This window comes from Ursus arctos, unplaced genomic scaffold (assembly GCF_023065955.2).
Source record: "Ursus arctos isolate Adak ecotype North America unplaced genomic scaffold, UrsArc2.0 scaffold_14, whole genome shotgun sequence".
Classification (NCBI taxonomy): Eukaryota; Metazoa; Chordata; class Mammalia; order Carnivora; family Ursidae; genus Ursus; species Ursus arctos.
In genome coordinates this window covers 31,895,116-31,921,180 of record NW_026622808.1, presented here as the reverse complement: position 1 = coordinate 31,921,180, position 26,065 = coordinate 31,895,116, and the positions used below count along the sequence as shown (strand labels likewise).

The 26,065-nt window shown below is 45.7% G+C and overlaps 1 protein-coding gene across 2 annotated transcripts in view; it reads right to left on the bottom strand.

Moving 5' to 3' along the window:
• Positions 1–26,065, bottom strand: part of FBXW12 (F-box and WD repeat domain containing 12) — a 45,188-nt gene that overhangs the window by 5,311 nt on the left and 13,812 nt on the right. The window contains exons 5-10 of one of the 2 annotated variants that reach the window (XM_057312044.1): positions 24,970–25,055; positions 5,339–5,548; positions 4,598–4,756; positions 2,996–3,206; positions 2,362–2,540; positions 2,156–2,289 (exon numbers count right to left, since the gene is read on the bottom strand). In XM_057312044.1, the coding sequence (XP_057168027.1) occupies positions 2,156–2,289; positions 2,362–2,540; positions 2,996–3,206; positions 4,598–4,756; positions 5,339–5,548; positions 24,970–25,055 (979 nt within the window). Of the gene's footprint in view, positions 1–2,155; positions 2,290–2,361; positions 2,541–2,995; positions 3,207–4,597; positions 4,757–5,338; positions 5,549–10,227; positions 10,888–24,969; positions 25,056–26,065 lie in introns of those variants that run through there. The other variant, XM_057312045.1, reaches the window with a different exon arrangement.

The following is a 26,065-nucleotide window of genomic DNA, read 5'->3' as shown; positions in this document are numbered from 1 at the left end:
ACAACCCAACTAAAAAATGTACACAGTGCTTCACCAAAGAAGATATCTGGATGGCAAAAAAGCAAATGAAAAGCTGCTTGACATCATTAGGGAAATACACAACTCTAATAAGAGCACACTACACACATATTAGAATGTAAAATAAATAAACAAAACAAAACCAGAACAAGACCAAGTGGGAATGCGAAAACGTATAGCCCCCTAGGAAAGGGTTTGGCAGTTTCTTATAAAATCAAACATCGTGTGCCCCGACAGTTCCACTCGTAGGTAAATACGAAAACATGTTCATCCCAAGCTAGAATCAACATAAATGACCCTCAGCTGGCGAGCTGATGGACCGGGGCCCAGCTACACGACAGGGCACTGACCACTCAGTGGCAAAAGGGAGGGCGCTCCCAATACACTCGACAAGGGTGAATCTCAGAACCACCACGCTCACTGAAAGAAGCGAGACACAAAAGGAATATGTACTGTCTAATTCCATTTACATAAAAGTTTAGAAAATTTAAACTAATCAATAAGGACAGAAAGCAGATCAGTGGTTGCCTGGTGTGGGGATGGAAGGAGGGACAGCCTGCAATGGAGCCTAAGAAAACTTTGGGGATGATGGAAATATTCTGCGGTTTGAGTGTACTTCTGATTAAAAAGACTACGGTTCTGTCAAAACTCAGACTGTGCTGGATAACTGGATTCTATTTGGGGAAGACTAAATTTCTTTGCATTGTTAAAAAATTAGACAGATAAAACCATAATGCTACATAGTTTGGACCATGTGATACGAAGGGGAAGTATTTAAAATTATTGAGAGGCGCCTGGGTGGCTCAGCTGGTCAAGCATCCTGACTCTTGATTTCAGTTCAGGTCCTGATCTCAGGGTCAAGATCAAGCTCTGAGCCTGGCTCCCCTGTCAGTGGGGAGTCTACTTCTCTCTCTCTCTCTCTCTCTCTCTCTCTCTCTCACCCCCCTCCTATCGCCCCTCCCCCTACTTGTGCTCTCTAAAATAAACGAATCTCAAAAAAATTTTTTTTAATTATTGAAAGGAGAAAAGCATTTATGACTTAGAGTAGGCTAAGATTTATTAGATATGATAAAGAGCAAAAAATAAAATCTGCTAAGTATAATTATATATCAGTTATATACAATTAAAAATTTTTTTGCCTCCATAACCCTGGAAATAATTTATCCGAACATAGAGATCCTGATTACAGCTGCACAATACTCCATGATGTGGATATGTCATAGTAATTTAAACAATCTCTTATGTTTAGGCAGTTAGAGAGTTTCCAGCATTTGGCAATCACAACTCATGTTGCAATAAACAGCCAACGAATTTCTAATTGGTGGAGGTTGACTGTCAAATTCCTGCTAGTGGTACCGGCAGCTTGAAGAATACATATTTTGTATTTTGTTAGATCTTGCCAAAAGTAAACATTATAAGGACAAGCCAGGACGTATATAAAGGACAAGACCTCTATGGATACTATGGAAAATCTCAAGAAAAACAATGAAGGCAAGCAATCTACAAGAAAACTAAAATGGAGATAAAAACAGCTCACTAAAGAAGCACCCCAGGGGCAGCCGGGTGGCTCAGTCGGTTAAGCGTCTGCCTTCGGCTCAGGTCATGATCCCGGGGTCCTGGTGTGGAGCCCCGCATCGGGCTCCCTGCTCAGTGGGGAACCTGCTTCTCCCTCTGCCTCTGCCCCCTTGCTCATGCTCTCTCTCTCTCTCAGATAAATAAAATTGTAAAAAAAAAAAAAAAGGAAAGAAAAAAAGAAAGAAAGAAAGAAAGGAAGAAAGAAAGAAAGAAAGAAAAAAGAAAAGAAAAAAGAAAAGCGACCCAAATGACTAATGAACTCAAAAAAAGGTATAAACCTTGCAAGTAGAGACAGGATATTGAGGATAGAAATGTTCCATATTCTGCTGTGGGCAAACAAGTGGGGGCCCTTTTGGAAAGCCTTTTGAAATGTACTGCAAGGGCCGTGAACATATTCCAAGGACTAGCAATTCTCTTTTTGGACATAAGTTTGTTTATGGAGATATATATATATATCTCCTCAAAAAAATTTTTTGAAAAAACCTCACTTATTATCCCTTCATTTTTTTATATGGAAATTTGCAATCTTTAAGGAAAGGTCAGGTCACAAAGCAGGGCTTACCAGCTCGGCGCCGGGTCATTCCCCACGTGCTCCAGGTGACAGCAGCTCTTGAGGTGCGGGTAACGGCCTTCCTCGTCCCACATGTACAGATGCAGAGAGTCATCCGTGGAGGTGGTGAGGACGTGCACCGGATCCTTCAAAGGACACCCGGGGTGAGTGGCCCAGAGTCCAAGCAAAGAGCAGCGGGCGGGGAGGCTCATACCTACCACCCACAAGTTGCCGATGGTCCTCTGGTGGTCCTCAAATCGTTGCAGCAGGTGGCCACTGATGGTGAAGAGGAATAAGGACGGCCCACTCTCGAAGACAACCGTATTTCCGTCCCCGACGCCCATCCAGATAGGACTCTCCATATGAAGCGGCAACAGGAAAGTTGCAATCTGGCGGGCTGTGTTTGTGTGAAACACACACGCACGTGCAGGCAAACTGCGGATCCTTTAGCCAGCAGGAGAGCTTTACACCGAGTGAAAACACACACTCCCTGCTTTCATGGGACCTCAGTCTGGTGAGGAAAACGAAGGGTAGGCCAGCGACAAATACACTGCACAGACCACAGTAACGGGTGCCCGGACCCAGGAGCGGGCGGGGCGGTGGACGGGAACAGCTCAGGCATGGAGGAGGCATTGGGACCCAGGCCCTAAGGCAGGATGGGAATCTAGACAGACCTGCCCAAGAGCGGGGTGGAGTGGAGTGGAGGTCAGAGCACGGGCGTGAGAGGCACGCAGGCAGGGGTTAGCCCCCAGCTAAAGAAATCCCCCGCCCCCTTTCCACAGAGTTATAGCTCCCAAAGAATGCATGCGTGGAAGGGACTAGAAACCGTGTCTCTGGTGTGGCACAGCCTACCCTGCATGTCTGTTTGGTCCCCCGTCCTCTTAGCCATTAGCTCAAAGGTGGTAAATCCCGTCTTCTTGCAAGAGCCTCTTCGGTACATCACCGTGATCCTGCTTGTCCTCCTTGGGGCCCAGCAGGCTCTGCAGCATGATGAAAACGGGATGGAGAGCGACAGAGGGCTTTTGCCTTCTGACGGTTTCAGCAAGCTCTCTGTGAGAAACACCTATGGAGAGATTATTGCACATGTAGTCGGGTGAAAGGAGAATTTACAGCACGTCAGGACAGGAGCGACTCCAGAAAAGCCTCCTTAAAAGTCCTGGTTTTCTGGGACGCCTGACTGGCTCAGTCAACAGAGCATGTGACTCTTGATCTCAGGGTCATGAGTTCAAGCCCTACATTGGGCATGGAGCCTACTTAAACAAAACAAAACAAAACAAAAATCCTTGCTTTGTAGCCAAAGCTTTATTCTGAATCTTAGGAACACTGAGTATTCCCTGCTTGTCATCTGACATCCAAGGACTGTCTTCCTCTCCTGCCTGTCACGGTCACGCCTAGAGCAAAGTCCCCAAAGCTGCTCTTCTGGCATGCCGCGGAGTTAGAAAGTCATCTGGCCACATTGGAACCCACATCAAGCTGCCATTGGTTGGATAGATTTTTCCCTTCTTGGAGAACTGGTCGAGGGCTGTTTGGCTTTCACTGACTCCTCTTAGCTCCTTGCTCTCTGGTGTGTGGTCCACGCACGCCACTGGTAAAAATGGCGGACTCAAGGGCCACAGACTTTCTCAGAGGGACATTCGGAGGCTGTTACGTTCTTATTTACTTCCAGACTTTTGTCCTTTCCAGCCAAGGTAGATAAACGTAAAGTAAGGAAAGCTAAAATGAGCAAGGTTACCAAAGATCCTGCTTTCTTTTTTTTTTTTTTTAAAGATTTTATTTATTTATCTGACAGAGATAGAGACAGCCAGCGAGAGAGGGAACACAAGCAGGGGGAGTGGGAGAGGAAGAAGCAGGCTCATAGCGGAGGAGCCTGATGTGGGGCTCGATCCCACAACGCCGGGATCACGCCCTGAGCCGAAGGCAGATGCCCAACCGCTGTGCCACCCAGGCGCCCAAGATCCTGCTTTCTTGAGAGCTCTCTCACCTCCTCTAGCTCTTTGGCTGATTCAGGCTTCATGAGCAAATTTTCATTAACAAACTTTTTTTTTTTTTAAGATTTTATTTATTCATTGGACAGGGAGAGAGACAGCCAGTGAGACAGGGAACACAAGCAGGAGGAGTGGGAGAGAAAGAAGCAGGCTCCCAGAGGAAGAGCCTGATGTGGGGCTTGATCCCAGAACTCCAGGATCACGCCCTGAGCCGAAGGCAGATGCTTAACGACTGAGCCACCCAGGAGCCCCAACAAACTTTTTTTTTTCTTGCAACTTGATACTATCACTTCAAAGAACATTATTTCTTGGCTACAAAAATGGATTTTACATGTGATATGGCTTTTGAGATGAGGGAGCACCCTGTGCGATCCTCCCTGAGTTCTGCAGGTTCTCCAACACTTCCTGAACCCCACCTTCCTAATGTTGACCCTCTCCTCCCAAAGTTAAGGCGCAGAGCAACACCTACCACGGGCAAGATATTCTGATGTGTCCCAGATGCAAAGATCCATTTCTTGTCGGGAGAGCAGTGTAGGAGGTCAACACTATATTTAAATGCATTGACTTTAGAGACACCCCTTAGCTCAGGCACTGTCAGTGTGTAGATGTCGCCTTCAGAGTTGCCTACCTGAAACCAAAGCACCACCACCACGTCAACGGAAGGAGACAGGAAATCCGAGAGCACACAGAAGGCAGCACTGTCAGCTGCGAAACACACTATGGTTTCTTCGATCCCCCAGTGGAGGTGACAAGCTGTCTCAGCATCGTGAGAATGATCCCAAGGAATAAAACTTTCTAAGCCTCAAAGCACTCTTCTCAAGAATAGTCACTCATAGCACATCGACACTATTTTTCCCCCCTCAATGTCTTCCCAAACCCACAGCTCTCTCTTCATAATCCCTGTCCAAGGTCAAGTACTGTATAATACACATTTGAAAGAAGAGACATAGATAGGAAATCATTCAGGGACACTTTTTTTTTCTTTTCTGGAAGAATGACTAGGGAAATGTACTTGTGGTAGAGCAAAGGCCAAGATGGTAGCGAGGTTTATAGGGCCAACATTCATGGGTATGTTTGGACTCTCAGGGTATGTGGTAGGGATGACTCCAGGAAGATAGACAGTGATGTGACAGTCATGGGGCCATAACATCTGTCAAGGCAGCAAGGCATTTTGTTTTGTGGGCCCTCTCTAGGAGCAGTGCTCACTTACCATCAGGAATGGGCCATCATTTGTGAGACAGATTTCCAAGGAAAAACAGGTCCAAGGCATGGTGAGAGTAGCCAGGGCATCCTCATCCTGACAATTCCACACTTTGACAGTTCCCTCCAAATCCACAGTGAACGCAAGATGCATTTGAGGGAGGGTCGCCAGACGCATGATACTAGACTGCTGGACTGGGCTGGACCAGATCATGGTGCCCTAGAGAATGAGAGGAACACAAGGAACTCTTCACACCTACTGGGCTTTCTTTTTGCCAGTGTTTATTTGGAACTCTCCTCCAAATCAGATCCATTTCTCGCTTCTGGGAAAGAATAAGAAAATTCTAAACATCTCAATTATTTGAGGGGTAGTGAACACAAAAGGAACAACGCAGTATATTCAAAGGGAAGATCTCACTATGTGGTGGGCATAAAGAACAATCAGGCCTCTGGGCTCAAGTCAGTTCTGCCTCTTACTAAAGGTGTTACAACCAGCAAGTTACTTACCATTGTGGCTTCTTACAGGGCTGTTGTATTACATTTCACAGCACATGAAAGATTCTTAGAATTCTGCCTAGGGATGCCAGGGTGGCGCAGTTGGTTAGGCGTCTAACTGGGTTTCAACTCAGGTCGTGATCTCAGGGTTGTGAGATTGAGCCCCTCGTCAGGCTCCATGTTCGGTGCAGAGTCTGCTTGGATTTCTGTCTCCCTCTCCCTTCCCTCCCAAGTAAATAAATACGTCTTTAAAAAAAGAAAAAAGAATTCTGCCTCGTCAACAGTTGGAATTCAAAGAATATCAACTCTCTTAATTGTTACTCCATCATCGATCTTGTACATTGCCAATAACACAGAAGAAACCGTTTCCCTTCTAGATTTTCTTTAACCTTTAAAAAATTGTGAAGCATATCATACAAAAAGAACACAAAAATAAATGCGAAATTTAGTTATTACACATTGATAATAACTACTTCTAAGCCCACTTGTACTTGCTCTATTAACTTCCCCACACCCCCCAAACGTAATCACCAATTTGATTTGTAACGCTTAACAGGTTGCCTGTGTAGTGTTATCTATTGTTGTGCAATAAATCATCTCCAGATTGAGTGGCTTAAAATCAAAACCACAATGAAATATCACCTCACACCTGTCAGAGTGGCTAAAATAAAAAATGCAACAACCAACAAGTGTCCGCAAGGGTGCAGAGAAAAAGGAACCCTTGTGCCCTGTTGGTGAGAATGCAAACTGGGGCAGCCACTGTGGAAAACAGTATGACGTTTCAAAAAATTAAAACTAGAACTACCACATGGTCCAGCAAGTCCACTACTGGGTATTTAGCTGAAAAAAAGGAAAACACTAATTTGAAAAGACAGGAGCATCCTTATGTCCATTGCAGCATTATTTACAATAGCCAAGACATGGAAGCAACTCAAATGTCCATTGATAGATGAATGGATAAAGAAGACTGGTATGTATGTACGTACACACGCACACACACACACACACACACACACACACACACACGCACAATGGAATATTACTTGGCCATGAAAAAGAATGAAATCTTGCCATTTTTGCAACAATATGGATGGATCTAGAGGGTATAATGCTAAGTGAAATAAGTCAGAGAAAAGCAAAGACCATATGATTTCACTCATCTGCGGAATTTAAGAAACAGAAAAGAGACAAACCAAAAAAACAAACTCAACTATAGAGAACAGTTACCAGAGGGGAGGCGATGGGTGACAGGGAAACAGGTGACGGGGATTAAGGAGTGCACTTGTCATGAGGAGCACCAGGTGATGTAAAGAAGTGCTGAATCACTATATTGTATGCCTGAAGCTAATATAATGCTGTATGTTAACTATACTGGAGTTTTTTTAAATAAGCAAAATAAATAAAAATAAACCCTCTCCAAAAAAACTGTGTGGTTAAAAGAAAAGTTTTTGTTATCTCAGTTTCTGTTAGAAATTCAGGTACAGCTTGGCCAGGTGGTTGTGGCTCAGGGTCTCTTATGAATTGAAGTCGGCTTCACGAGGAGGAGGCTCAAGATGGTTGACTCATACAGCTGGCAAGTTGGTGCTGGCTACCCGCAGCCCTCAGTACTTCACCACACAGACCTTCCCTGTAGGGTCTCTTAGGGTCCTCATAATACTGTGGCTGGCTTTCTGGGAGCCAATGACTCAAGAGAGAGGAAGTGTATTTTACGACATAGCTTCAGAAGTCACACACCATCATTTCCACGATGTCCAATTGGTTACAAAGGTCAGCCCTATTCAGTGTGGGAGTGGACTATCTAGGATCACGAATAGGGGACAAGGAAGACTGAGGCCATCTTCAAGACTGGCTGATACACTCCACCCTGCAGTCCCTAATGACTCACCTCCCTCCCACATACAAAATACATTCACCATCTCCCATGCCCCCAAATATCTCACCATTACAGCAACATCGCAAAATCCAAGATTTCATTGTTTAATGACATGAGGCTCGTTAGATCCAGTTCATCTTGATGTGAAAACCTCAGAAGTATACAAGTTGTCTGACCCCATCCCCAAAATACAAGGATAGGAGATTATAACATAGATAACATTATAGACACTTTCATCCAAAAAAAGGGAAAATGGAGGTAGAGGGGTGGGCATCACTGCTACGCAGAATATTTGAGATCCAACAGAGAACGTGCTGTAATATGTTGATCAGGATTCAACGCCTGGGAAAGATTCTTCAGGACTCCTGGCTCCACTTTCTAGGCTCTTGGTTCTGCCCTGTCTGTATATGGTGGCCCAATTTTGTAGCTGAATAGTTTCACAGGCTGCTTCTTCCTTGTAAAAGTTCAAGATTCAAAGTCCTCTTTTCCTGTTGTGATATTTCAACCCCTTTAAATTCAAGCTGGCAGCATTTCAGCCAGTATGATTCCCTTGAACTTAGTGGGTCTCCGAGAAACTTACTGGAGTTGGTGTCATTAGACAAGAGCCACATCCACAAGTCTTTGGGATAAATCCCAGGGGCTGCTGAGGACAAGGCCTTAAACTTTGAGGTCCATTGCTTGACTAACAGTTCTGAGGCACCCCCTTAGATCGTTCTGTGGTCTGTAAAGAATTCCGCAGTCCCTCCTTTGGCTTCACCTTTATAGAATGGCTTATTGACACTGCTCTGGGTTGATCTTGCTTGGAGCCTACATCTTAAATTTTTGCATCATTTGCCATCTTGAAAGGCTACAATTTTTCAGAACCAGCGATCCTTGGCTCTCTTTTATCTAACGGTCATTTTATCCTCTCCCTCTTCTTCCAATAGCCTTGTTTACATTTTCCTTTAAGTCTTTGCAGCCTCATGACAGGCCCCTGGGTTTCTGCTAGGTCTCCTCAAAGTCCCAAACTCTCCTCAGAATTTTTCCAGCTTCTTCCCACTGCCTGGTTCCAAAGCTTCTTCCACATCTTAAATTTTAAGGAAAGTGATACGAAAAATGGTTATCTGTTGCTGCCTAAGAAAATGCTAGAGCAGCTCGGAGCAATAAACGTTTCTCTCACACAGCTTCTGTTGGTTGAAAATTCAGGAGACGAGTCACTGAGTGGCTCTGGTTTCGGGTTCCTCATCTGGTTTCCGCGTGTTGACTGGGGACACAATAATCCGAAGGACTGAAGGTTAGCTTCCAAGGTGGCTCGCTCGCATAACTGCAAAGATGGTGTTGGCTGTTGGCAGAAGGCCTGAGATCTTTGCCAAGTGGACCATCCACTGGGCTGCTGGGATGTCCTCAGGGACATGGTGACTGGTTTCCCCCGGAGCAACTTATCCAAGAAAGTACCTTTCGGATTTTCTCAGCTTTTAGTGAAACGTAATTGACATATAACATTGTGTAACTTTAGGAGTCCCTTCTAGATTTTTTTCATCATTCTCCTGCCACCTCATATATTCATAAAGGGTTTATTTATCCTACTTCAGAAGACCCAATGTGAAGAAGTGTCATTGTATACTTTCCATAGGGAGAGGAGAAAAATGCAAACAGAGAAAACCAAGAAAATACAATAACTTGGGATCCACTTTGGGGTCTTCCAATTCCCCATCTAGTGATTTTTTTTTAAAGATTTTATTTATTTATGTGACAGAGAGACAGCCAGCGAGAGAGGGAACACAGCAGGCGAGTGAGAGAGGAAGAAGCAGGCTCCTAGCGGAGGAGCCCGATGTGGGACTCGATCCCGGAACCCCGGGATCACGCCCTGAGCCGAAGGCAGACGCTTTAACGACTGCGCTACCCAGGCGCCCCCCATCTAGTGATTTTTGCACCACATTTATTGGTCCTGATGTAGAAGACCTCTGTCTGCCTTGGAAGTGATCGGTGTTAGAGACCACTTTCTGAAAAAGCCAACGTAACAAATGCCAACAGTTGACAGAGAGGCAGAATAGGTCACGAAGAGGTACAACACCCTGAGTTTATTTCACAGCCATTCCACGTTACCAATAGAAAACAAGTCCTTGTACAAATGTATAGATACAAATACACATTAGGGACGCCTGGGTGGCTCAGTCGGTTAAGTGTCTGCCTTCGGCTCAGGTCAGGATCCCAGGGTCCTGGGCTCGAGTCCCCCATCTGGCTCACTGCTCAGAGGGGAGGCTGCCTCTCCCCCTGCCTGCCTCTCCCCCTGCCTGTGTGCCCATGCGCTCGCACTCTGACAAATAAAATCTTAAAAAAAAAAAAAAAAAAAAGAACTACACGTTAAAAAGTGCGTTTTGTGTGTGTCTACAGTCTAAACGGAAAGGTCACAGATTACCAATGAGAAGACCGGATTTGAGACTCTGTTTCTGTCACCGATTCCAAGTGCCATCCCCCCAGCACTTGTTGCCCGTGTGGCACAGGATGGACAAGGGGAGGCATTACTTGTGCTCCTCACTGGCCAGACTCACCTCCTGCACGTCCCAGGCATAAAGCTTGTGCTTTGACGACACTGTACAAAGGACGGACTTCTCCTGTGCACCCACTGTGTGGCCACATCCTGACAGATAAGCCATAGGTCCTAAGATTCCTGGAAGGAAACAGGCAATACTGGGCCACCAGATAGTGGAGGGATGGTCCAATCGAATAAAGAGGACTCTGGAAAGATAACTACGCTTTCCTGCACCCTCTTAGGACCGTTTGGGAAACAGCTATGGCGAAGAGAAGCAGCTGGCTGCAGAGTCATCCAGACATGGGTTCCCACGGCGGACGGGCCACTGGGGAGACACTGGCCGGCTTGCTTTCCCTCCTTCGTTTCAGTTTCCCTAACGGGTAAAATGGGGATAAAGAGGGCTCCATCGGAGAACTGTTCTGAGTTTTAAAAGAGGCGCTAGGGATAAAGTGAAGGGCAGAAGCCCTGTTACTCCAGGTTCCTTTTTGTTTAACATTTTTATTCTAGGAGGGACGGGAAGACTTGGGAGAAAGGGAGACACGGGGCCTGATTTCCTGAAGAGATCACTCTGGTCTCTCCATGCACCGTGGGGGACAAGAGAAGACACAGGCCGACCGTGACCTCTACCACAGCAACCCAGCGCCAGAAGCTGTCATTTTCTTTCTCTTCACTGAATGAAGACACAGGGGGGAAAATAGTGCATTTCTTTTTTTTTTTTTAATGATTTTTTATTATATTATCTTAGTCACCATACGAAAATAGTGCATTTCTTAAAACCCGTTTGTCACGTTCTTCCCGGGCGCCCCATCCCCGTACCCAGGTTCCCGCTCGCTTCTCTGAAGAGAAAGTCCTCTGGCTTCACGGCTGCCATCCGGTGCTCCAGCTTCGTTTGTTGGAGGAAGAGCCGCTTCCAGGTCTGTGAGCCCAGGCACCCGGAGAAGTTGCAGAGGCTCCATTTCTTCAGACACAGGCTTCTGGAAACAGAGTCATCGGCCCCCCAGGCTGCCCCTGGTCAGTTGGCCTCCCCAGTAGCCCTGGTCTCCTGAACCTTTCCTCGCTGTGAGCCTCACTCGTGCCTCTCCCCACGCAGCCCTGCACAAGCCGCCTCAGTACACACTCGGAGGTCCGCGGCCTCCCACGAGAAACACCTGCCTTCCCACCGGACCCTGCCCCGGCTCACCTCCACAGCTGGTCGTTCTCCGCCACCCTGTTCCAGCCCTGAGGGAGAGGAAGGAAGAGGGCAGCGGGCAGTCACTACCCAAACGTTGGCTCCTCCTCTGCTCTCCTGTGCTCGGGGAGCAAGGCCTTCCTCGGTTCACCGGCCGCCAGCCGGGCTCTCAAAGCCCTCCCGGTCTGGGGGGACCCCGACACGGTAGCCGCAGAGGCCCATCTCTGCTAAGACAGGTGCTCGGAATTCTTGCAGGAGAAACGTGGGTTTCCCGGGCCTTGAAACGGGAGCCGCAAGGACCCTTTAGTCAGCACAGAGACGCTGTACACTCCTTTGTCCTTTTTCGTTTAACAAAACGTGAGGCCCTCAGAGCGAAGGACGCGAACTCCCCAACACCCAGTGCATCACTCCGCTGTCCTGCGACCTGGTCAGGAGCGGCCGCTGCAAGCCAGGGAGCTGGGTCTGTGGGCGCTGGGTGAACGGGCCAGAACACGGTAAATGTAAGCGGTGAGGCAGCCTGCGGGGGTCTGAGGCTGGGGTCTCCTAGATCCCGACGCGGAGGGGCTGAGCGGAGAGGGGTCTGTGCGACACTCGTGGAGGGGTGGGGGTAGGACCCCACAGAGAGCAGATTGTGGGGAGCATTTACCCTGTTCACTTGGGAAGCCTGGAGCAAGCTGAACGCGTCCAGGAAGGAGAAGATCTTCAACAGCGGCACGTCCGGCACTTGGAGCTCCATCCTGCGCCGGCCGAACCTGCATCCTGCCTCCACTCCAGGTGCTCGGAATTTAAAGGCTGCGCCCTTCCCCGGGGTCGGATCCACGCAGCCGAGGGCCTCCCTCCCAGCCCTTGCTTGTTAGTGCTCATTGTTCAAACGTGTTCCACAGGACCTTCTTCAGTGCTGGGAACTGAGAGCGCCGGATCTGGGGCTGCTCTAGGTGCTGATGAACTTGTCGCCAACCTAGGAAATTGTCACTGACACGCTCACATTCATCCAATTCAAGTCTCTGTGTGACACCCTTTAGGTTCCAAATCACCGGTGTAGGGAGTCAGCCTGGCACTTTTTAGAAAAGATTTTGTTTATTAGAGAGAGAGAAAGAGAGAGAGAGAGCACTAGCAGGGGGAGCAGCAGGTAGAGGGAGAAGCAGGCTCCCCGCTGAGCAGGGAGCCCAATGCGGGACTCAATCTCAGGACCCGGAGATCAGGACCTGAGTTGAAGGCAGACGTTGAACGGACTGAGCCACCCAGATGCCCGCTTGGCATGTTTATATGTCTATTTGGGGACATGGAATCCGCTGGCAGGGCCTTTCTCCTAGCACCAGCGCAGCCCCTGTGTGTCCACCTGTGTGCATTCCACTTCCCGGCGGAAGGAGAAAGCATGGGCCACGCAGACTTCCCCACAGAGGCCCATGCCGAGGACACAGGGCCTGCCCGAGATGGTTGCCACAGCTGGCGCCTCTCTCTCGTGACCCGATGTCAAGTTCTTCCAAGAACTTGACAACCGATTCCAGTATTTTCAGTGGCAACGACCCCTTCTGTTGCCTCCAGCCGGAACCGCCGTAGTGGGTCTTGGAAGCCCCGTTTTCCCTACAACGTTATCTACCCCATTATCAGAAACCATACTGGGCTGTTCAGGGATAAATATCCCTTCCTCAGAATTTGCAGTGGAAAACTTTCACATTGACAGGCCCAGCAAGTACAAACCTGACAACTATGGGAGGACACCTTTTTCATTCTGTTGAATTAGGTTCATAGGAAACTGGTTTGAAGAGAATGTGGTTTAAAGAGAAAGAAATTGTCACAAAGAAAAAAAAAATTCTGGTTTCAAGAGAGATAAAGGGGGTCTTCCAGTATCTTTCATATCAGTAATTCTAGTCCTTTCTAAGTCAGTTTCCCTGAACGATGCCATTTTACTAATCACAATATTAAAATCTGTTTTTTGGTTTCCCTAATTCAAATTACGTAAGCTCTTGACTGCCTATTCCTATTCACTACCTTTAATACCAACAAAAATGAATGTTCAAATTTATTAGACCTTGAAATACATCCTAAACTTTTCTTCAAGTATATTCACGTATGGGCAAATAACACATGGGACCGCACACCTGTCAGAATGCCTAAAATAAAAACACAAGAAACAGCAAGTGTCGGCAAGGACATGGAGAAAGGGGAACCCTCGTGCGCTGCTCGTGGGAATGCAGAGCGGGGCAGCCATTGTGGAAAACAGCATGAAGTTTCCTCAAAAAATTAAAAATAGAATTACCGCATGGTCCAGTAATTCTACTAATTCAAAAAGATAGGTGCACCCCTATGTTTACTGCAGCATTATTTACAATAGCCAAATTATGGAAGCAGCCCGAGTGTCCACTGATAGACAAATAAAGAAGATATGTATATATGCATATATATACGGAATACACGCACGCACACACACAGGAATATTACTTGGCTGTAAAAAAGAATGAAATCTTGCCATCTGCCACAACATGGATGGATCTAGAGGGTATAATGCTAAGCAAAATAAGTCGGAGAAAGACAAATACCACATGATTTCACTCATACGTGGAATTTAAGAAACAAAACAAATGAACAAAGGAAAAAAGACACAAAAACAGAGAGAATAAACTGATGGTTACCAGAGGGGAGGTGGGTGGCGGGATGGGTGAAATAGGTGAAGGGGATCAAGAGGGCACTTATCATGATGGGCACTGAGTAATGTTTAGAATTGTTGAATGAGTATAACGCACACCTGAAACTAATCTAACACTGTATGTTAATTATACTGGAATTTTTTAAAAAAATATTTATTTGTCAGAGAGAGGGAGCACAAGCAGGGGAAGCCGCAGGCAGAGGGAGAAGCAGACTCCCCACTGAGCGGTGAGCCCAACTCAGGACTGGATCCCAGGACCTTGGGTTCATGACCTGAGCTGAAGGCAGACACCCAACCAACTGAACCGCCCAGGCGCGCCACTACTGGATTTTTTTTAAGCCTCAAATTCAGAAAATTCCTAAAGAAAAGCAAAAAGTAACTAAATATCTACAGCACTAGTGGGAAAAATCTTAAGTTTCCCAGAATGAGTTATAGTTACATACATAGTGAATATATACATACAGTATATCGTGTACATACCTCTGTACACAAATGATCTGAATATTATTATGTCAGTTAGATGTCCCCAAAGGCACTCAATTCTAATAATCCTTTGTCTTACCCTCTCTAAAGCCTGTCCAATGCAGAATCAATAAAAGGACAAAATACCCACAATACAAAACGCACGGGACTGGAATTTGGCGATAAGCTTCCTTCCAGCTCTCATGGTCCAGGACATAGAATGTTAGCACTGATTTTCAGGCTGCTGCCTGCTCTTACCCTCTATAGGGTGAGAATGGTGATTTCTAACTGTGTCTCGGGATCTCTCTCTCTCGCTCTCTAGGTTTCGTATTTTCTCTCTGATTAAGTATTCCTGGAATTACTTCAGGGTTCTTTATTCTACCGGCCTCCAGCCTCCGGGTCCCTGTGTTTATACAGCAGATGTGCATTAAATTGACATTGAAAGTACACAAGGCACTTATCCTTTTTTCTCTGGATCAGGGAAACCACTCATCTTTGTTTCATTAAGGTCCTTCTGAGGTTTGATCTCCTTCTTTCATTTGGCACACATCCCTCTGTTTCTTCATGTTCCTTGACTCTCTGCATTCGTTCTTACGCATGAGAGAGAACAGCCACCTCTCCCGGTCTTGGCGAGTGGCTGAGTGGCCTCGTGTGGGAGATTAACCTTATCAGTCGACCCTGCCCTATCTCTTGTCTCTCAAACTCTGGTGATTGTCCAAGTAGCCGACTTTCTATTTAGTGGCTCCTAGTCGTTGAGGGTGTGCCAAGACATGTCAGTGTCCCAAGGGGGAGGATCTCAGTCAGCACTAGATTCAGGCTGGTTGGCAGTCTGACACTTAGGCAGCAGCTTTTAAACATGTGCAAATAGGGGCGGTCTGGCCGGTGCAGTTGGGCTTGGGTTGTGATCTCAGGGTCATGAGAACAAGCCCCACGTCGGGCTCTGTGCTCAGCACAGAGTCTGCTTGAGATTTTCTCCCTCTGCCTCTGCCACTCCTGCTTGTGCTCTAGCACGCACTCTCTCTCTCTCAAATAAATAAATAAATCTTTTTTAAAAAATCCAACACGTACAAATATATCTCTTTCAGAAGATGGATGTTTCTATCTGCTTCCTCTGTGCTGAGCCTTGGGTGCCAGCCAGTTGAGAACTGTCTCTTTCTTCGCTACTTTCCTGTTGAACCTGTGAACACAAGCCCCACTGGCCACCAGAGCCAGGCTATCAAGAGATGTGTCCTTGCCTTGGATTTGCTGGCTCTGCACCTGCTAAGGCCCATTCTGGCATGAAATGGCCCCAGATTCCTCACGCGGAGGAGAAGGAGCCTCTCACGTCGTGTGACCTCCTCAGGACATAACTGGGTGGGGGCAGGGATCCTTGCTGACCCGAGGCTTCCCTACTTTCTTGCTCCTCGCAGATGGCCCCACAGGCTGGCAGGTAGGCAGCCTGCCACTGTCTGCCCATGCTAATGTTTCCTCTATCTTTGTTCCCCTTTGGGGGCTTTCCCTAAGCATATTCTTTCTGCAGGCATCTCTCTCTCTTTCTCTGAATTTGTCCTCCTACTTTTTTTAAAAAGATTTTATTTATTTATTTGTCAGAGAAAGAGAGAGAGCACAAGCAGGGGGAGCAGCAGGCAGAGGGAGAAGCAGGCTGCCCGGTGAGTAGGGAGGCTGATGCGGGACTCAATCCCAGGATCTAAGCTGAAGGCAAACGCTTAACTGACTGAGCCAACCAGGCATCCCATCCTCTTACGTCTTTTTTTTTTTTTTTAAAGATTTTATTTATTTATTCGACAGAGATAGAGACAGCCAGCGAGAGAGGGAACACAAGCAGGGGGAGTGGGAGAGGAAGAAGCAGGCTCATAGCAGAAGAGCCTGATGTGGGGCTCGATCCCAGATCGCCGGGATCACGCCCTGAGCCGAAGGCAGACGCTTAACCGCTGTGCCACCCAGGCGCCCCCCATCCTCTTACGTCTTATCTTTACAATCTTTCTCATACACATATTCATTCATTCATGCAATCAGTAAAACAAATATTTACTAAACACCTCCTAGGTGCCAGCCACTGTGCTAGGTCTCTGGACTGATCAGACAAAACTTCAAGAGGCTGGGAGCTCAGCAGAGAGCAAGAGAGTGGCTGCCTTTGCCTCCCTGGAGCACGTCAACCTGACTGTCCTACTTTCTGTCTCTCTTCTAGGTGAGTTGGAGAGTTCAGGGAGAGTGAAGCCTGGGTCCTCTCCCTGGCGAGCCCCGGTGCTCACCACTACAAAGAGTAAGCACACATTCCATATTTGCTGAGTAAATGATGCATTACAGAGCTGAACCCGTGACCAGAGGGATGCAGTTTAAAGTTACAGGAGACTTGGGGACATAAAGGTTTGGGGAAGCCTCAGGGGCATAAAATATGAATTGCAAATTTTGGGTACCATCTGTGCTCTCCCTCTGCCCCACCCCAGATCTGTGGTGTTTCTGAGAAAAGAGATTTTGTACATGCCTGGTACCCTGGCTTTTGTGTCTGCTGCCCAGAGGACACACTCTCTCTTTCTCTCTTTTTAAGATTTTATTTATTAATTTGAGAGAAAGAGAGCACAAGCAGAGGGAGGGGCAGAGGGAGAGGGACAAGCCTGCCACTATTCTAAGCATTAAATCCTCCCAGTGACCAATGAAGACATGTCTATTCTATTTCCTTCCCAGAAGAAGGAAACACTGAGGCTCAGAGAGTGAGGTATGTTGAATATTCAGACTCCTGATCCTGATGGTACAAGCCAACTAGGATCTGGAGCTTCTTTGGGGTATAATCCCTTTTCTCCCTTAGCACAGCCAGTGTTTATCTGCCCAAGAGATAGTGAATTCACCTAGTTAACCCTGCAGCTGTATAACCACCGCTATAATCAAGTTCTATCACTGCCCCAATTCCCCTGTGCCCTTTGGTGCTGACTTTGATAAAGAGAAGTTCTTCATGAAATCCAATTTATCCATTTTTTCTTTAAAGAACTGTTCTGTTACTTTTTCAGGTACATTTGCCTACCACAAAATAACTTTTTGTTTGGATCTTTATTGTTTTGGCCTTTCATATTTAAGTCTGTAGTTCATTGTGAATTAATTTTTCTGTGCGAATTTCCATCTGACATAGCACCACATGTGGGAGAGGTGATTCTTTCTCTATTACAGTTCACTGACAGCTTTGTCAAAAACCGGGTGATCATAATATATGTTGGTCTATTTCTGGATTCAGTATTATGTCCCATCAATCTATTTAAGTAATACATTTATTCACTTCCCCATGGGGATAGGGGAAGATTATCCTAATCCGCTAAGGGATTGAGATGACAGGAGGCAGATTTGCCCTATTTTAATTCCATCTACTTCTGGATCAGTGACTTCTGGAGTGCGACTGGAGATGTCCCAACCAAAAGTGTAGTGCATTTATGAGGGTCCCTATGGGGGCACCCAGGTGGCTCAGTTGGTTAAGCATCTGCCTTCAGCTCAGGTCATGATCCCAGGGTCCTGGGATGGAGCCCCAAGTTGGGGGGTCTCTGCTCAGTGGGGAGTCTGCTTCTCCCTCTTCCTCTGCCCCTCCCCCTGACTTGTGCTCTCTCTCTCTCTCATCCACTCTTTCTCTCTCAAATAAATAAAATATTTTAAAAAATAATTATAAGGCTCCCTATGCTTTGCTGGGTCTTGAAATTTGATGTTTTCCTCTCTAGCCTGAGAGACTGTGGGATATTTTAGAGGTTTTCTGTCCAACTTCTTCTTCCCCTACTCATTGCAGTCCAAGAATTTGGCAAATGCCTCAAGAGGAAGGAGAAACCAAGTCATACGTTGGGGTCTCATCCTCTGGCGTCCTATCCCTGGATTATTGGCCACCCAAATCCTGGCTTCCCTACCATCCACACAGTGCAATCCTGCCATTTGTTTTGCTTTACTTCCCCAACCCTTAGCAACCACGCTGCCCAGACCTCCGTGGGCCTGGGTTTTCAGGCTCCCTTCCGCTATTAATAGCCCAGTGCCAATAGGCAACAATCGGATAAAGAATTTTGGCTCTCGTTCTGGTTCACTTCCTTTTGCCATCTGCCCACTCAGATCCTAGTTCCCTAGGCGGATCTCTGATGATGTCATACAGATTCATTTCTTAAAATCTTATTTCCGTTTTAATCTGGTTTTCATGGGAGCATGAGGCTTCCACCAAGCACTCCATCATAGCCAGAAAAGGGTGTCTGGATTCCTGTTTTAAATGATGATGACTCCCACATTTATATATCCTTCCCGGGCATCTAATGTGAGTTGAAAACTATGTAGCCGATTGTCTTCTTAACATTTATACTTGGATGTTTAAAAAACATCTCAAACTTCCAATGTGCATTGTCCCTGTGTCCCCATGCATAGTGACTCACTGAGATTCATTCTCTTGGTCAGGCCAAAAATCTCAAAGTTTTTCTCAATTTCTCTGCCTTTGACCCTCCTCTTCTCTTGTAGAACCCCATCTCTTCCTTCACATCTTAGCTCAAATACTACCTCCACATAAAATTTTTCCTAAAATTAAAAAAAAAAGTTTTTCCTAAAGTAACACTTCCCATCAAGTGTGGTCCTTTTTGCTATTTTATCTTCATACCCTTAACAGCACCTGTAATTCACATGGAAATAAATTAAGTAAATTTATTCGTTTATCTATTTATTGTCTCTCCTCCTCAAAGGAATATAATTCTTTGATGAAAGGACTCTGTCTAACTCACTTCTGAACCAACAAAGTCCAGGCTTGTTTCTGGAAACTTAAGATTTAATTATAATCCGACGAATGAAGGAATGGATGAATTCATTTTAAGCTGATGAGAGCTGCGAGTACCCGGAACGCCATGGGTTGCTAACAACCATGGGCTAACACGGAAGGGCTCCCTCCTGATGTAAGGACAAATACGAATGAGAAATGAGGCTTAATTTTCCCTGTTGAAAATAAAGGAAGAGTTTTCCTTCCCTTCCCTTTTTTTAGAGCATTAACTTGAGAAATTTTGCAATTGTAAGCTCTTTCTCTGTCTCTTCGAAGTGTGTAAAATCTTCTTGGAAGCTAAGTAAGACTCTTGCCAGAGGACACGTACTGTGATGAGCACTGAATAATGTATAGATTGTTGGATCGTTCTATTATACACCTGAAACTAATATCACACTCTATGTTAAATATACTCGAAAACAAACAAACAAACGAACAAATAAGTAAGACTCTTGTCAGCTTTATGACCCAGGAATGTTTTTCTCAAAGACCTGGGAGCCATCCCTTTAAAATGTAAACATCCAGGGAGATAGCACCCCTATCTCACAGTTTCTGTGGGAGGGCAGGAGCCTATCTTCAGTGGGTACCTTGCTCCCAGCTGAAAAACTATCTCCTGTCATGAAGATAAGAGTTTATTTTCCCTTTGTATAAAACCAATGAACTAACACAGATGATCACCCCATTACCAGGTGAATTTAGGATGAAGTATGGAATAAATCGTGCTGTCACGTCTCTTGCTGGATGGCTAGTCATTTATTGTCTGTCTTGGGAACATGTACGCAATGGGTTGTATCTGCTTGACCACGTAAAAGGGTGAGATTCCTTTCTGTCTTTGTAATCTCTTCATAGCTGCCTGTGATCCATATCACATTCTGGCTTGATGCTTATTCAATAATGAAATTTCTTTTTCTTCTACCTTTGTAGGTTTCCTGGGTTGGAAGATTTTTTTTTTAAGATTTTTATTTTTAAGTAATCTCTACACCCAATGTGGAGCTCAAACCCACAACCCTGAAATCAAGAGTCACATGCTCTTCTGACTGAGCCAGCCAGGTGCCCCTGGGAGATTTTGTTTTTAATTATATTTCTCTGATGCTGACAAAGGTAGAAAAAATTACTTCTCTTGAGGGTATGTGAGTTTTAGACATATTCCAAACACATTCATTCGTCTCAGAAGCAATAAGCCAAAGGACAAGATAAACATGAGTCGCATCCAACCCAAATGATCCAGATCTGTAAGTGGGAAGAGGCTTAGCTGTGCTTCATACTTTCCCATCCTTTCATGAGAAAAAATACAGCGGAACTAGATGTTTTTCTAGATAGAATTAGACAAAACATCCAAGAATGTATAGTATGAATTGCTGTGCAATCCCAACCTCCCTCCTTCTTCTGAACGGATCTACAGTTTCCAGAAAAATATTTGATGAGCACATGGAGTTCAAGATGAGGCCTCCGTGGGGCTTTCTCAACTGATTACTGCCCGTTACTGCACAGCTTGAGAAAGAAAATGGACTTTTGCTTTTCTGGGGGAAGACAGGCAAATTAGGGAAGTGCCTAATTATAGACAACGGGTAAAAATTTGAGCGCTAATGAGTCGTTTCTGGGGAGAGAAAGAGAAAAGTCTAAGGTTGGCAAAACGGGGACCATTAATCTATGGCTCCTGTTAAGGGGCCTCCTTTACAGTGAGACTCGGTAGCTCCGCCCATCAAGATGCGCCAGTTTCTCTGGGCTTTGTGACTTTCTTTGGCCCGGGGTGTATGTGTGTGGACCTGGTGTGTGTGGCAGCCCATGGGCTCTCAGGCAAGCCCACCTAGGTGCAAAGGGAAGTGATACCTCTCTGCTATGGAAGGGGAAGAGGGTTTTCCCATATTTCTCCATGTGGTATCTACTCCGCTGTTGAAATTTAATTTCACTGTTTTTCTGGTGGAAAATTCCGCCCACCCATCGCAAACTGGTATTTAAACTGTCTTTTAGGGGCACCTGGGTGGCTCAGTCGGTTAAGCGTCCGCCTTCGGCTTAGATCATGTTCCTGGGGTCCTGGGATCGAACTCTACTTGGGGGAGCCTCCTTCTCCCTCTCCTCCCTGCCTATGCTCTCTCTCTCTATCTTCGTTTCTCTCTCTCAAATAAATAAAATCTTTTAAAAAAATTTTAGAAACTAACTAAATAAATAAACAGTCTTGGAGCTACCTATGATTTTCCAAGGTCTTTTGTCTTAATGTCAGCCTTTAAAAAAATTATAATTGTACTTTATGGTTGATATACTTTCTTTTACACAGAAAAATAATTTAGAGGAACCCATACTTTTCCCTCCATAATTAAATATTTCGCCTACCTCAGCTTCACCTTCCTGGTGAAAGAAAATTGGCAACTCTTACACCATGTGGGTGTAAATGCCCATGGCTAACATATATGATCTCATAATCTTGAAGAGTCCTGTTAGACACTTTCCAATGAGAAAATTTTCTTTTCCTAAAATTAATAAGGATTTGGAGAAAATGTGATTCTCTGAACTTGCTCTAAGCAATATGGTGAGTTTCTCAGGTCCCCACCAGGAGGAATAGAGTAGTTGCATTTGATGGTCCTTTTGGAGATGGAACCTCTGGTTTGTCCACTGATCACATAGAGATGCACATACACTGTTGTCGCCCCCCCCCACCCCCTTGGCCCCCCAAGTTCACCTGCGACTGTAAAGCAAGAGGGTTTCCCCGATGTGTTGTCATCTTTACATCCCAGGTATGGGCGTCTTTTCTCTGCCTGAGGCTTTCTGGACCTGAGGGGTACCACATGAACTTTCTTGGCTGCACAGACAGGTACCAGATATAGGAAATAAAGTTTCTGAGGGTCCCCTCAAACACTGGGGCATGGGAGTTGGTGGGGAAATGTCGCAGCCTCCCGTACTGAACTGGGATGATTCTGAGTTTGTTCCACACAGCTGCTCAGAGGTTCCCTCAGTGGGAGTGACCACAAACCTGCTCGTTAAGCCACAGTGAATGGCTTTTCCACCTTCTTTGTCTCACTTCCCCACTTCCTCACTTTTTTCCTGCGGACCATCTTCAATGTAGAGCATGCCATTTAAGTCCTTATCTCTGGATCTTCTTTGGGGGAACCAATTCTAAGATCATCGGTATAGAACGGTCAACTGTTGGTCAGGTGACAGTGAGGACTGTTTTGCTAATGCTAAGTGCCACATGGGGACGTTGGAAAGACATGTGGTGGATTGGGATGAGGTACAGATGGAAAGTGAAGCACTAACTTACACATTGGTTCTAGAATTTGAACTGTATGTGGGGAAAGTGATTGGAAAGTTCTAGAGTTGGGCATGTGGCCAATCATAACCTACGGACATGCTCTGAGAGTTAGAATTCCACCATGGCAGCATTTAAATAGACCCTTGTTTCTTTTTCTTGAAGATTTTATTTATTTATTTGAGAGAAAGGAAGAGCATGGGGGGGAGAGGCAGAGGGACAGGGAGAAGCAGACTCCCCACTGAGCAGGGAGCCTAATGCAGGGCTCAATCCCGGGGCCCTGAGATCATGACCTGAGCTGAAGGCAGACACTTAACCAACTGAGCCACCCAGGTACCCCTGGACCCTCATTTCTTGTAGCAAGAAGGCAAACTGCAAAAATTAAGGCCAGGATTTCATTATAAAGTCAGTGGAATTAAAGAGATGTCAATGCACAGACCTTGCAGGTCTTCTCTGCTAAACCAGGACACTAAAGCTGAAGGAGTAAGACCCTGATACCAAGATTCCTGAGATCACTGAACCCCTAGATTCCCCCTAAAAAACCTCTAGGTCTATGGAAGCAGTCGCTTTACCTTTGCAAGAGGAGAGCAGGCTCCCACTATCCTGTGGCCACACAAAGGCCTCCTGAAGTGGCTGCCTCACAAGATGACGTCTGCCCACCTCAAATTCCACTTCTGCCCCCTGCATGACCGTGAACCCAGTAACTAGGTTCAAGTCTCAGCAGAGCCTTGGTGAGGAAATAGCTGATTTACCAAATGAGCTGTGTGCTGTGTCTCGTTTGTATTGATGGCCACTGAGGGAACAGGGGCAAAGTGCACTGCGAGGGTGTTCACTTGCTGTGGAAAAGGCTGGGCACGGAAGTGTTTATCGACATGAGGGCACTCACAGTGACTCAAGATTTGACATCTTGTAAAAACACATGACATTGGCCCTTGACCCTACTGGGAGAGCTCTTTCAAGATCTAACATGATGATGCCACGGTAAATGAGGCAGAAATGCTGGAATTGCTTTAGCAAATTGTGAGGGTCAGAGTTCCAGCAAAGGGACATGTAAGAATTGAATTACTAGGGGCGCCTGGCTGGCTCAGTTGGTTAAGTGTCTGCCTTCGGCTCAGGTCATGATCTCAGGGTCCTGGGATTAAGCCCCACACTCAGCAGGGAGTCTGCTTGTCCCTCTCCCTCTGACCCTCCTCCCTGCTGATGCTCTCACTCACTCTCTCTCTCTCTCAAATGACTAAATAAAGTCTTAAAAAAAAAAAAAAGAATTGAATTATTAGGGGTGCCTAGCTGGCTCAGTTAGGAGAGTGTGTGACTCTTGATCTTGGGGTCATGAGTTTAGTCCCACGTTGGGTGTAGAGATTACTTAAATAAATAAAACTAAAAAAAAAAAAAAAAGATGATGTGAATCCAGAGAACCCACTAGAACAGCCCTGGAGCTGATTATGCTTACCATAACCCAGCTGAGTATGGTCCTGGAGAGGGCCCAGAGATCACTCCTCTCACAAAAGCAATACATCCTGTATTATTATTAGTCAGATGGGCTCCAGCATCACCGAGAAGCTCACTGGTGAGCTTTTGTCCTCTGAAGATCCTGGTGAGGACAGGAAAGTGACTAAGAAAGTGGGCTCCCTAGTGTCAATAGCATTCCATACAACAGGAGCCGGATGGTAACAGCTCACTGTCAGAAGCAAGATGGGTGTGACTGCTATGACTGGAAGCAAGTCTGGCTTTGCAACCTGGGGGCCTCTATCCATAAGGATTTGTGTCTGTGGCAAACTGGCCTTGTTCTAGGTATGAGATAGCATCGGTAGCCAGCGACGGCACTGCTCACCTTCTACAGATGAAATGATAAAGAATGGGACTGCAGAAGACTCATGTCAGCAACTGAGCAGATAACTGTGAGCCCTTATACAGCTTTGACATCTAAACCAGTTCACAGAGCCCATTGCTTGAATGGGAACCTGGGGACCTGGTGTCCTTGAGAATGGAACCAACAGAGCCTCTGTAAGTATAAATAAACATATATTCACGGAGTCTTTTACCAGTGGGACCTATGGCCATGGACCCAAGTAACTCCACACTGGGAAAAAAGGGATACCCAGATCTATTGAGGGCTTTTGGATATAGATAAGGAGCTTACCCAATTACCAGGGTAACATAAGAGGTATAAACTTCCAGTTATAAAATAAATAAGTCATGGGGATGAAAAGTACAGCACAGGGAATACAGTCAATAATATCATATTAATTTTGCACGGTGACAGATGGCAGTTACACTTGTGGTAAGCATTTTGTAAGGCATATAATTGTTGAATCACCATGTTGTACACCTGACACTAACCTATTATATGTCAACTATACTTTGATTAAAAGAAAAAAAGAAAAAATCAATCACAGTCCTCATGTTAAACTCAAACATATGGAGATCAGAGGTTACCCAACTCAAGTTCATTTTATACTGGATCCAATGGTTCTGTGAACTTACCTCATTGTCATCTCTCTGGTCTTGGACTATAAAGTCATGATGGCTCCACCTGGCTGCTGGCAGAGCACACGCGTTGGTTGTATGTCCTGTGAAGTAAAATTCACGATGGTAAGAAGAGCCAAATGAATGCTCCTGAAACCGCCTTAACTAATCAAAATACTGTACTGTATCCAGGTAGAATTGTAGCCTCAAAGACAAAGGGAATACGGGCCCCATCACAGGCCAAAATCTGGCCATTGCAAAAACGAGATGGATCATGGCAGGTGAGAGTGAACCACCCTGAACCTAACCGTGGGGCGGTTCCATGTGCCCCAGGCATGCAGAGGGATTAACCTTGTACGGACAGATTAACACGAGCTCCGGAATGTGGCTATTAGTCTAAAGTATGTGTTGTCTTTCGTCTCTATCAGGAAGGAGGATCAAAAGCAATTTTCGATCACCTGGTTAAGAAAGCATTCACATTCACTCTCTCTCCATGGGGCTACCGCAACTTTTCTGTTCCATATCACAGTGTAATCTGAAGAGATTTTGATTATCTTGAGATGATGACATCATGTTAATTAGTTCTCAGAAACAAGATAAAGAAAGTTCTCTGGATAATCAGGGAAGATGAATCCGCACCAGAAGGTAGGATAAACCCTCCCTCTTTTCATATCCAAAATATTTAATAGGGCCATCTACACAACAGTGTTGGCCTTGGTTCCTAGATTCTTCAGAACCACGGTTCCACGGAGGCTGCGGAAACCACCAATCTTCCCCAAACTTCCTTCATGTATAATTCAGGAGCTGCTTCAATATGGTTATATTAATTTTCCTCTTAATAGTTTTGGATTTAATCAAACATTACCTCCTTGTTAAGATGACATTAGTGAGGGGAAAAGGGTTCTTACTTCTTCCTCCTTGGCAGTCTCATTATACACTATTTTTTGGTGTTTCTATTTCACTTTTTATATCATAAATGTCTGAGTATCTGAAATTTGTAAAGAAAAGTATATGGAATTACACATCCAGGGAAATCGATTCCTCAAAGGAACCATAATTCTCTCTGGAAAGTGAAATTAGATTCTCTACACTGATTTACTGCGTCTGAGGATAC